General features: G+C 36.6%; 1 protein-coding gene across 2 annotated transcripts in view; it reads left to right on the forward strand.

Moving 5' to 3' along the window:
* The window catches only part of LOC132142199 (zinc finger CCHC domain-containing protein 7-like), a 44,724-nt gene that overhangs the window by 22,557 nt on the left and 8,717 nt on the right, over nucleotides 1-13,450 (forward strand). For both annotated transcript variants that reach the window (XM_059551871.1, XM_059551870.1), the window contains exons 3-6: nucleotides 7,955-8,013; nucleotides 8,176-8,301; nucleotides 9,040-9,210; nucleotides 10,814-10,849. In XM_059551871.1, the coding sequence (XP_059407854.1) occupies nucleotides 7,955-8,013; nucleotides 8,176-8,301; nucleotides 9,040-9,210; nucleotides 10,814-10,849 (392 nt within the window). The remainder of the gene's footprint in view (nucleotides 1-7,954; nucleotides 8,014-8,175; nucleotides 8,302-9,039; nucleotides 9,211-10,813; nucleotides 10,850-13,450) is intronic.

Genomic DNA, 13,450 nt, shown 5'->3' on the forward strand with positions numbered 1-13,450 from the left:
CTGTTTCTATCGATGCACGTGCAGTCTGACTACCAGTACTCTTGCATCAAGTTTATATCCTTTGCATCATTCTTTTTTTCATCTGTTTCTAACATTACAGGATTCAGATGAATTTCTGTAATCACTCTTAAATGAATGTAAGTTCATGCAGAGTTATGAATGTTTACAGTACATAACCATTCTGTCCTTTTTTTTTTTTTTTTTTTTTTTGGGGGGTTTTTTTTTTGCTTCATGTCATTATTAAACCCTTATGACTTTGTTCCATGGAACACAAACTGAGCTGTTCTTGACCATGCAAACAAAAGCATACAGAGGTTATCAAGCTTCTAAGAATGACACAAAATCAACACAAAACTAGATCAGACAACCTAAAAATAATAATAATTTATGATTTTTTAAAATAATTGATTTAATAATTTATATATAATTTATAATATAAAAATAATATAATTTATAATAAACCAATATTTTAATTTCGTTTTTAATATTTAAATAAATAAACAATGTATTCAGAGTCTTTTGGAGCTTTGTGTTAGAAATGGACAAAAACATACCAAAGGTTTTTACTCTCAGAAAATATATGTTTTCCAACGTGAATGCGATTTGAGAGCTATAATGTTGAACAAAGTTAATTTTGACACACATAAATTTGAATTGTATTTTTAGTCCATTTTGGAGTTTGATAAGTTATGATAAATAATGGCAGATTTTAATTTTGGTGAACTCCTGGATGGATCTTTTTTTATGGTTGAAGGCTTTGTTTTAGTTTTTTCATTAACTTGACATCAGATTACCAAGTACAAGGAGTCATGTTGAGTTTGTGCATGTGCTTTTCTCAGTCCCATGTGACTCTCTTCCCTTATCTCCTGTCACTTACCCGTCTGCCACTCTGATTGGAGCGTATGGTTGCCGTGTTTTTGCCATGCTGTTGCCATACCGTGCCCCGCTGGGCAGTAATTGGGCCCCCTCTGGGTTGCAAGAGGCAATGGCACATTGACAGACAGTTTGGCCACCTGCCCCACCTCCATCTTTAAACGAGGAGTCAGGAATGCCACGGCCGTGGCAGCATGCACTGTGTGCCATGATGAACCTGGGGTAGGGGGCACAGATTTGTCCACATGCCCCAGTATCTTCTTGTACCAGCAGAGTTGGTGTAATATGGAATGATTGTCAGATTGTTTGGCAGACTTCAGGGTGTCCTTACTGTACACCATCATTAACTAACATTTACCTGCCTTTCATTTTCCTTTTCCTTTTTCCTTTAATGCAAATTATATGTACTACCAACTAACCCAATATTTTACCTTATACCTTTCTTTTTCAGGTTAAAAAACACCAATTAGTGGACAAAATTTGGCCCCAAAATTATACATAGGCTACACAAAATATTTATTTATTATTTAAGAGAGGGATCATAATGTTATGATACAAGTTATTTGACACATACCTGTGTATGTATAGAGGCCAAAAAAAAAAAAGAATGTGTAAGGTTATGATATGGTTATGATTTTTTTAATGCATGTAACCATATTAAATTGTGCATGCATACACAAAATCAAACATATGCTAATTCTGTCATAATTCATATTTATGTATTAAATAGCATTACTTGGCATTGCTGTTACATTTTTGTTGGAACACAAAATTAGAGGAATTTTAACACATCATTTATCATATTTACTCCAACATATTTCAATTCATCGTGAATGATTAATGAGTTAAATTTTGGCTGTTTTTGTAACAAATAGCTATTATATGGCTTGAGAAAAATTGCAATATAGTGCACAGGTCATATGAACTTTAATATTTCCATACACTCACAGCTTCCAAAAGGTTTTTTTTAAGTGATATATATGCCCCTAAAAAACCTTTCAGTGAACAGCTGTAAAAAAATAAATAATTGTCTTAGCATGGAAAATATTTCAATAATCTTAAAGATCTTTTTTCTACACTAAAGCAGCGTTTTTAATGTAAAGGTCCTCGTGGAACCATAGATGCCAATAAAGAACCTTTATATTTAAGAGTGTTGTTGTTTTTTGACACTCTTCGGTCTCTGATTTTTTTCTTGTATGGCAAGAGTTGCGTAATGATTCTTCAATAAGTTCTACTTTTATATTTCTCTGGTGAAATCGAGGCATTCAAGTGAGTAACTAATGACAGAATTCAGATTTACACGAACTGTCCCTTTAAAAACAATATAGTAACAGAAACTGTGTGTGTATGTCTTCCAAAGATAGTTTCTGGTGCTAAAGTTGTGTGTATGTGTGAAATAGAGATATCAGCGTAATCCATGTTGCAAGGCTCCACAGCAGTGTTGCAAACATGAAGACTGAGCATGAAATGAAATGTGCCACTGTAATCCATAATCGACCTGTACATGATGTATTGACTGAGAGGGATATCTCTCTCTCTTTCTTTCTCATCTCAACATGTCTGTCTCTTTCTGCTTGATTTGATGTCCTGGTCCTCTTTTCCAGCATGTTCTGTTTGTGATCCAACCGGATGCTTGAATTTAGTCGAGTGTGAAACACTAGCGAGTATTTTTGAAGCACGCGTATCTGCACTCTCATGTAATGAAGTACCCGTGTGTGTATTTTGTCTTTGAAGTGTGGCGTTGTTGCACACTGTTTGGTTTTCACACTCACATTCACCACTGCTCACCTAACTCACTGTGGTCTGATCATGGACCATGATGCATTTCACTGCACCGCTCATTTGAATTCTGCCTTCCGTCTCCTCCATCAAGTAGAAATTAATTGCCCGTGTGGATGTAAATCTGGCATTTCTGAAATGAAGACAAAGGTTTAAAGAATAAAAAACAGCATGAAGGAACGGAGAGGACAGAGTTTTGGCTTAGTAGATGGTGCTCATGTGGGAAATAAGTGTTTGAATCCAGCTAGCAACATATCTTTTTCCCATTCCCATGTTCATTTCCCACATTCTCTCGCTGCTATCATTTCCATAAAAATGTCAAAAAGGCCATTAAAAAAAATAATGTAGGGAGTGAAAGGGCTGCACAGAAGGTATGAAAGCGGTTTGGAGGGATGAATTCTGACAGGAAATGAGAATAAGTGAGGAGATTATTTAGCTGATGAAGGAATTGGAGGAAATGGAGGAGAGAAAGACATGCCTTTGGTCAAGCAGATGTGAATGCTGTGTGTGTGCGCTTGTGTGTTTGATCACTTTTTGATTGGATTAAGGTCTGCTCTAGGCAGGGTGAATAGGAACGTAATGCATTTGCTCTGTGGTCCATGTCAAGTATTTTTCAGGGGGTCTGTGAGGGCTGCTGACCCCCCATGACTGCCTTTCTGTGGGGCATCTATGCTTCTCTGTATCGCTAGTCTCACAAACCAGACATTTGACTAAACGGCAAAGAGTCTGGTCCACATCGCAGCTTATTCTGACCAAGAAACGCCTCTTAGACAGGAAGAGAATGCGACCAGCCATAGTTCATTTTGCATTCTATTTGGAGGTTAAATAAGATTTTTGTCTACATAAGTTTTCATACAACTTGAGCAATCAGGTGGAAACAACTGATGTGATCAATACTAGGCAAAAAAAAAAAAAGGATTTAAGTTTCAAATTTATTTATTTATTTTTTTAAATATATATATATATATTTACTTGTCCAACCACAAAATTTGAAGCTTTTTAGCAACATTTTATAATTTTATGTTATTTATACATTGTAATTATTACACATTTATAGGCTATATTTATATTTTATTTAGTATTTGTAAATTATATCAAACAAGCTCTGAAGAATATTAATTCATACAGACAAAAAAAACAAAAACAAAAATATTTTGCATACTTTCTAAAATATTACTGATTAGTTTTCGATACTTAAACTTTCATACTACTGGCATTTTTAGAATTGTATTCTCTTATGTTCACCAGGGCTATATTTATTTGATCAAAAATACAGTAATAACAGCAAATCTTGTACTTTCTTTTAAATAAATGTAATTTATTCCTGTGATGGCAAAGCTGAATTTTCTACTCAAAGCTGAGATGTCAGTGTCACATGATCCTTCAGAAATCATTTTAATATGCTTATTTGTGGTTGTGCTGCTTAATACATCTATGGAGACTGATATGATAATTTTTTTTCCCCCAAGGTTTTTTAATGAATAGAAAGTTATTCAGCTTTTTTTATATATAAGTTTAATGCATCCTTGCTGAATAAGCATATTTATTTCAAATAAAATAATAATAAATAAAAAACAAACAAACTGTTGAACAGTAGTATATGTTAGCCAAATAGGTCATGTGACCGTTCTATGAGTTGTCCCTAAACACTTACACTGACCCTGGTTCATCGTAGGGCTGTCTATATTTTCGAGTCCTGCAATAAGAGCCAAAAGTGGGACTGAACGTGAGCAACTTCTCCCATCACTTTCTCTCTCCCTCTCTTAAACGTACACCCTCACACACAAAGGTACACGGGGTCGCACACACTCGGCCTCCATTGTTATGTATGGCTGTGTTAATCTGACTGCTGGCCTCTCTTCCGCTCTCTTTGTCCCGTCCGCAAGCCCAGTGGCAGAAGTCAACAGCACCGCACAAAGAGCCTGCAAAACTTGTTAACGGCGAGGCCTGCTTCAGGCTTTGATCAGCTTTTTTAGGGTTCAGTCCCATGTTTCCCCTCTTTGAGCCGGGGAGTCTGCTGGAGGAGATTGAATGGTTTCACTCGAGGGAGACGAGTGCGGAGAGAGTTGCTCAGGATGGATGCGTGTGTCACTGGTTTAGTTGGGGATGTTATGTGCTGTCTTTACAAACACTGTACCCCTTTACTTAAATGTTAGTTAATCCAAAAATTCGGTCATGATTTACCCACGCTCATGTACTTCCAAACCCATAAGGCTTTCATTCATCTTCAAAACACACTATGTATTTTGAATGAAATCTGAGAAATATGTTCCTGCGTTGAAAGTCCATTGCCCCAAAAATGTGTCTGAAGAGACACAAATTCTTCATATCACGAACCATTTTAATTGCAGCTTTTATTCACATATAAACAGTGATTTACGCACACCGAGCACATCAAATATGGAAAACATAAGTTCAGACCTGCTTGCTGGACACTGTTCATATTGAATACATTTACGATGTCTATACATTTTTTTGAAGCGTGACAGTTTTGAGGGAATTCGTTTGTTATTTTTGAAGATGCAACATGAAAATCTAAGCTAGGGACTGCAGATGAAAAGTAGTTATTGTTACTAATTCTGGCATATTTACATGGTGTATATTTATATGAATACGTATGGTCCCTATTAAATCAATAAATAAAAATGAATAAAATAACATGAGGGTGAGTAATTGATGACAGTTTCCTTTTTTAAAGTGTAATATCCCTTTAATACACTTTCTGCCGGGAGCCCGTTTCTGCCACTGAATAAAAAAATAAAACAATGTAATTGCAACTTTTTATCGCAAAATATAGATGAATATAAACGCGCAACTCTGAGGAAAAAGTCAGAATTGTGAGATAAAAAGTTGCAATTATTGTGTTGTTACACTAAAAAATGCTGGGTTGTTTCAAACCACCTTTGGGTTAAATATGGACTAACTCAACTTTTGGGTTAAAAATTGAACGTATATATTTAACCCAATGGTTGTTTTAGTCCATATTTGACCCAAAGTTAGGTTGAAACATCCCAGCAATGTTTTGAGTGTAATATGCTCTCCCTTTCAGCTAAAATCACCTAGGTCACATCAGCTGGGAAAATAAACTGAATAACCACATACTGTAGCTGTTTAGCATTTAAAGCATTTTTTTACGCTACTGTTGTAGTTGATTTAGCCTCTCTAAAATCTTTTTGGTTATTAATGCAGTAATTTATTGCCACTTAACAGTAATATAATACTAGCCAATAAATTTGAAAAGGACATTGACATATAGATGCTTTTAATGGTGAACTTGACGTTCAGTTTCTGGATTTGGTTAGATACTGTTGTGTTTTCACCATTGATTGCAATCCAACATCAAGGTCTTGGTCCGTTATGGTATTGAACGCCTGCTTTTTATGATCCATTCATTTCCGATTAGTCAATAATATTCTGCTCTACCTTTTTTATTTTTTTTTCTTCCTCATTGAGTTTTCTGCTTCATTTGCAAAAACATCTCATTATGCCTTGCTCAATGGTGGGAGCCTCAGATTTTTTAAAATGCATAATGCATGCAAAAATCGCAAGCTGCAAACAACAAAGTGGAATGAATTTTATGGCCATAGTCAGAAGTCTGGCTGAGTGAGACTACAGTGATGGTATTTCATGGAGCACTCTCAAGAAATCCATATAATGCCTAGAGAAAATAATTTGTTAGTATAACATATTCATCTCGGTATGTAATGAAATTTCAAATCTGCCATGTTTGGTCCTGGTGGCTCATTGGTGGTCAATGAGTTTTAGGAGTACTAATAAACAGCCAATATGATAGTAATATGCATGCTAATAAGCAACTAGTTGAAAGTTAGAGAACTTTCCCTTAAAAGAAATTTTAGTAGTAGTTTAGTTTGGAGAGTGATTCAGCTCTCCGAGAGTCCCAGGCAGTTTGTGTTTTGAGCTCCTCTTTCTCGTGGCCCGTTCCCTACACAGAGTATTCTTAAAGTCAGAATGGTGTTTCAGTCTCTGTCTCTCTAATGGCTTGTGTTCATGATTAATTAGTTTCTCCTACACATCCGGTTTGTTCTCCATGGACCCAACGATGGTGGCCGGGTGCATGCCAGCTTTCTTCTCTCTCAGACTATTAGTCAGCTGGAATTCATTAAAACACACACACACACACACACACACACTGATGAAGTTGCACCCTGCATGCACAACTCATATTTTTATTTGTTGGTTCTGTTAATTAGCATGCCTATGAGACATACAAGTAGCATCTGTCGCTATTCTGCTATTCACTCCCTCCCTTGCTTTTCTTTCCATCCCTCCATCTTCGTCTCGCTGCAAGGGTTTTGTGTGATGTTGGTTTTGGCTTGCTCTCTAGCGCCCCCTCTGGTGGCGGGGTTTATTTTATGTTGATGCCTATTGGAGAAATACTATTTTATTATTGGGGATTTGATGTGAAGACTAGGTGGATTCATAAAAATATTCATAATATTCATATGAGAAGAACATTATAGTGTCTTTTGGTTTGTGTGTGTGTGTGTCATTGTGAATTGGCCTGGCAGGATTAACATAGTGAGGTCCTCCTTTCGCTGGCTTTGTGTGATTGCTGGGCCGTGCCTGACGAGGCATTTCCCCCTCGTTGAGACAGAGGTGTGTGTGTGTGTGTGTGAGAGAGAGAGAGAAGTGGGGGATCAGGATTAAAGGAAATGTTTCCTGTTTATTGTACTGGGGTCCTCAGGGATGTTTGGGGGGCATTGTTGCAATGTTGTTTTTTGGTGTGTAGATTAAAAAAAACATTCATGAATGAATATATATGGTTTGTTTTCATTATGACCATTTTTAATATTTTGCATTTAAGTGGGAATATATATATATAGTGTTTGTGTGTCTAAATGTTTCTTTTTGTGTGTGAAAATATGAATTAGAATTTTGTTTCATGAATTTTTAGTACAGTTTGCATGTGACATGCTAAATTATTATCAATAATTGTTGGTATCATGCTGAATTTGATGGCTCTGGTCAGCTTTTGTGTATTTTCATTACTTTTGACTCAATGGAGTTTTCTGCATTTATATGTGTGTGTGTGTGTGTGTGTGTGTGCCATATTTTAATGCTGTGTTTGTTGATCTGCAGCTGTGTATTGCTGTAGTAACTGTCTCTCTGTCTCTTGAGAATGAGCTAAAAAAAAGAAAAAGGTCAAATTAGGGGAGTGGGCCTCTTGTACTATCCACACACACACACACACACACACACACAATGTATTATTGAAGTTTTATCTAAATTCATGTTGATGGTTTTAGTTTGTTTTTCTCATGTACTGTTCTTTTTTTTATAGGATATGCAAATGATGAAGGGAATAAAAAGAACTGGACCATATCAGAAAAGGATAAATGGGTAATGTTGCATCTATTTATTTATTTTTTTTTATCAAATTTGAAATTAATATGGAGATAATCCTTTAGTTTTTTTAAACCATAAATAATTGTTCTTTTTAAGGATTGTCTTTCATATAAGGTGATTACCATTTTGTCTCTGTGTGTGTGTGTGTGTGTTTAGGCTCAGATCTGTAATAAAGGAGCTGGCCCGAGGCGTGTCTCAAACCGTTACTACGCTGAAAAATCCATCACGTGTCACAACTGCAGGAAGTCCGGCCATCTCTCTAAAAACTGTCCCACACCAAGGGTATACGATTATCCACCCTTCAGTCACCTGTCCCACAGCAAAGATCGACATCCCCTCATCTCCACTCAGTGACACCTATAGTACTGCATTAGCCCAAAAATCTGTTAACTATTTCATTTAGCTATTCTTGCAAAATTCTACAATTCACCAATCAGAATCAAGTCTTTCAAATATCAGACCATTGGATATAACATAAAATGGATAATTCATTTTTAGTCAAAGTTTTTGTGATGGTGTGACATATATATATATATCTTGGATGATATTTACAGTGATAAATATATTTAATAATTAAAAAAAAAAAAAAAACTGAAAATAGTTTTCTGGTTTTAATGCTTTAAAGACAATGCCATATAGCAACTTAAAAGTGTCTTAGGAGTTGGTACAGAGATTTCAAAATGTGACCATAGCATTTTGAGCGCTGTTTGAAAGCCGTGTCTATCAGCGGATCCATCTATGAGATGATATATAAGGCATCTGCTGATAGACACGGCTTTTAAATGCTCCCGTGTGTATCTGTGCAAGCAATCGGTGAAGAGCATGAAGCGATGATCACTGTAGCCAATCACAGACATATCTGTTGAGTGTGTGAACACAATGACCAATCAGAGCCGGGAAATTCTGGAATCATCACTTTTTTTTTATTTCAGTACCGACATCTGTACTTTTGACAACACTAGTCAACTCAAAATTGTCCTTATTGTGACTTTGTGTGTGTGTGTGTGTGTGTGTGAGCAGAAGGTGCCATGCTGCTCATTATGTGGGCTTCGGGGACACTTACTGAGGACCTGTCCGAACCGTCACTGCTCGAACTGCTCACTGCCCGGCCACACTTGTGACGACTGTCTGGAGAGAGCTTACTGGCACAAATGCTGCCGCCGCTGTGGCATGACCGGACATTTCTTTGACGTGAGTAGTGCTGTGTGTGTGTGTGTGTGTGTGTGTGCATCTATCTCTTGGGCCATTGTTTCTCTCATTAAGACAGACGCTTCACGGGCTGTGAGTGGGACACACGCTCCACAAGAGGGGCTCTATAGCTTGTTAAAACAAAGGTTGGGAACACGTTTTATAACTAGGGATGAGTCAGGATTGATTATTGAAGTGTTTTTTTTTTTTTTTTTTTTTGATCTCTGATCTTGCATCGTTTTTTTTTTTTTTGTTTAAGTTAAAAATATTGTCCGCTCATTCTATTCAGTGGTTTTTTTGAACATCAACACACATTCCCTCACCTTAAAAGCTGGTTAAGTTTATTCATCTTCTGCTGTCTTGTGATTGGGAAACAGTTTTAATATAATTTTGGCATAGTTTTAATTGAAGCGGAATTAGCCCCATTCATGCAGAACATGACAAACAAACACATTTAGGATTCGGGTGCAGTTATACAATCCTGCTTCAAGATATTCTGCTGCATTCTATTAGTCAAAGGAAAAAGTTGTTCTGATCATCAAGTTCTCAAATCACATGATCATAACCATAATGCCCATCATCCTCTGTATCAAAACTGAATTTTTGATCAGTGATATGCATTGCTAACAATTCATTTAGACAACTTTAAAGACGATTGTTGCACCCTCAGATTCCAGATTTTCAAATAGTTGTATCTCGGCCAAATATTGTCAGATCCTGATACACACTATACATTAATTGAAAACTTATTTATTCAGCTTTCAGATGATGTATAAATCTTAATTTAAAAAAATTGACACTTAAGACCAGGGTCACATTTGTGCTTAATTTGCCACCAAGCTGATTTGGATGTGAAAATATGAACTTGTTTCAAATTGGCTTCAGTAGTATACGTCTAATGTTCCTCAGTGTTCAAAATACCTTTTATTTCCCCCTATCAAAGCATCCAATTTATTAATCTATTAATTTATTTTTAGCAGTGTAAACTACCTGATAAACACACTGCACTCTTTCTTTTCCTACTATTATCCTTTCCTTTTCAATTTTCCTCTTCCAGTTCCATTTTCTTTTCCCTTTTCGTCATTTCTTTGTATTTTTTACTTTTGCATTTTTTTTTTTACCTTTTGCATTTTCATTTTATTTTTTCCTTGCCTTATTTGTTTTCTTTTTTCATCTCTTCTGTTCTCTTCTCTCCTCATTTCGTCTCTCAGTGTTTTACTGTTTTATCTTAATTTTCATATTATATATGCACATTTACTTTAATGAACTGGTTTTCTCTTTCAATCCTTCAAAACATCAACAGGTTCATGAATAGTTTCTAAATGGGCCCTAAAAGGTTTGACTTTTCACTTCTGCAGTACACTTAATCGAAGAAGACAAAACTAAGCTTGATAATGTATCGTAGAACAGAAACAAAGGTAAAAAGAAAAGGGGAATGTCTCAACTTCATGTCCTAGTGGATGTCTGCAGCACTCCAGGGATGTGTCTTTTTTTTTTACATTATCATAAACCTCTGCGAAATTGATTTTTTTAATACATTTTTTCTTAACTGTTAGACGTCATGTAAATATTGGGTTTCAACCATGTCTTATTCTGTTCTCAACAGGCCTGCCCAGAAATCTGGAGACAGTACCACCTTACAGTAAGCTTTCTTTCCTTTGTCTCAAACAAAATATGAAGGATAATTTATGCAGGAATCCACACTGAATCTCCCTGAGGGAATTCCAGGTGACCGACTGTGTTAAACATCTGAATCAAGAGAGTCATTCGTGACAGATGCAAAGATGTCAGTCAAACCTCACATGCATGCAAACACACACTCATCATGAGCACTAGAGTCATGATTGTGGCTTGCAGAGAAAAGACTCCATGTGTCCTGCTGCTTTTGTTTTTGTGTGAACTAGTATAAATGGTGGACTCCTGATGCTTTCGTTCACCAAAAAGGGCTGCTTTAAAACTAGCCTTCTGTTAAAGTCACTCAGTAATACACCGAATTCAAAAACATCTCGGAGATATTTGTTACTTTTAAAACAAAACAACAGGATTTGTTGCATTTAGTTTTATCGAGTCGCTGTGTGCATTTTTTTAAGGAGTTGCATCTGTGTGTATGCTTTTTGTCACAGAACGATCTGAAAGCAGTTAATTGGCAAACTCACTGAGCATTTTCTCCCCAAAGATCCACCAGGGTGAGAAGGCATGTGACGGTCACACACACAGCTAAACGTCAAGGGTGCACTGAAACATCTGCACACACACACACACACACACACATGCACTCAGACTCCTGGAATATAGACCTCAGCCTAAGAGAAAAGAGCAGCTTGTTTGTCAATTAAAAGACGTGATAAAGCATGAAATGGGCTGCCAGCATCTCGCTGCGCCGAGCAGTCACTCGACCCGTCACACACACACAGTCTAATTAGCTAGGCTGCCTAATGAAAAGGCCAGATTGTTAGCTCTCGCCTGGTGCGCGGGGTGGCAGAGTGGAGAAAGAGAAAACAGAATGGTGGGGTGAAAAGAAAATGTTGCCTCAGGCCTGTTAAAGAGCTGCGTGGAGGGGTAAAAGTCCTTAAAATCTTCCACACTTTTACTGTTTCTCAGCTTTATGATTTCTTTCCTCAGTGTTGAATAAAAATAGTATGTGTGCATTATAAATAAAATGTGTGTGTGTGTGTGTATATATATATATATATAAAATAAAAAAATAAAACGTAATTAAAACATAATTTCCTACAATAAAACCCAAGTGTACAATGGTTTTATTTAGCTTTACGGTACTGCTTCTGCTACAGTTGTCCACTATTATTGTTTTATATTGTTTAATATAATATATGATGATCATTTTCCATGTTGAAAGGCTTCTGCTTGGTTGAATTAATGCATGTCTGAAATCTATGTATATCGGGACAGTTTAATTTGAACTTTTGTTAGATACAATATTTGCTAACATAGTTAAATGTTACATGTGTTTACTAAAGTAAAAAGAGTAAATTATGCATAATTGTGCAAAATAACTAATCATAATCTCTGACCCTATAGTAAGTACGTGTAGTTAATTAATATAATTCAGCAATTAGACTGCAATGATCACACACAGTGTCTTAGTGGAGGACATATGTGGACTTCTGAGTGTCTGCAGGCTTTATAATGGTGTAAAATAGCATGTGATGGTTTCCTACAGGTCCACTGGGTTCTGCTGGGCTGAGTCCATCTGCTTGTGCAGTACTTTCATCCTCTGGGTCCTGCCCTGGTTCTGTTTGTGTGTGTAGGTACTTAAAATGAATCACCCTAAACAGACGCCCTTAAAAGCCTTTAAACTATTCTGGAGTCTAGAGGGCTCAAAGTTAAATACAAGACAGATACCCCTGTGTGTGAGTGTGACCGTGTGTGAGTGTGACCGTGTGTGTGTGTGTGTGAGTGTGACCGTGTGTGTGTGTGTGTGTGGTGCTTTGGGAGCTCTGGCCTGTCGCCCTATGCTAGGCCCTGTCAGGTGTGAAAGGGCATTCTGTCAGACCAGTCCCTTTCTACTGAGTCTGATTATACTGTGTGTGTGTGTGTGTGTGTGTGTGTGTGTGGGCAAGGCCTGCACCTGTCTCCACTTACAAACAACTACTCAACTCCGTTAGTTTGCCACAAAACCCAAAGGAGAGAGACTGAGAGAAGTGCGAGTGTTCACTGAGAAGCTACGCAGAGAGAGGAGGATTTACAAAGCAAATGTGTTGTCTGGGCCACTGTGTGTTTATGCTGTTCTTCGGTTCAATTTTCAATTTTTACAGCCACTTCATTATATAATGTGATCACAACATGCTTTAACAACACTATAAGGACATCACTTACTCCAGAAGTTAAATCAAATATTCTCTAATCTTAAAATACAGTAATCTTAAAAAATACAGTTTTAGGCATGTTCTGTACACATGCACAACTGGACATATTTCCATGTGCATTTAGCAACACGTTACAGAGCTTTTATGTTTTGGTTCAGATATTTTAAAGGTTACAATCCTTTAAGAGAATATTAGTGAGCAATTACCTTTTATAAAACATCTTTTTCAAATCCCTGCTTTCCTCAAACTGATCAGCCTAGTAACCCTTTACACTCATGAAAATGAATTGAATCATTAGCATACATGAAACGAATTAGGGAAGTACAGTTTATGAGTTCAAAGTGTTCGTGATTATTAAGAGAAAGTCAACAATAGAGATAAATGGCTGTCGATTTAAACATTTCTGGATATTGTTC

The sequence above is a fragment of the Carassius carassius genome, chromosome 6 (genome assembly GCF_963082965.1).
Source record: "Carassius carassius chromosome 6, fCarCar2.1, whole genome shotgun sequence".
NCBI lineage: Eukaryota > Metazoa > Chordata > Actinopteri > Cypriniformes > Cyprinidae > Carassius > Carassius carassius.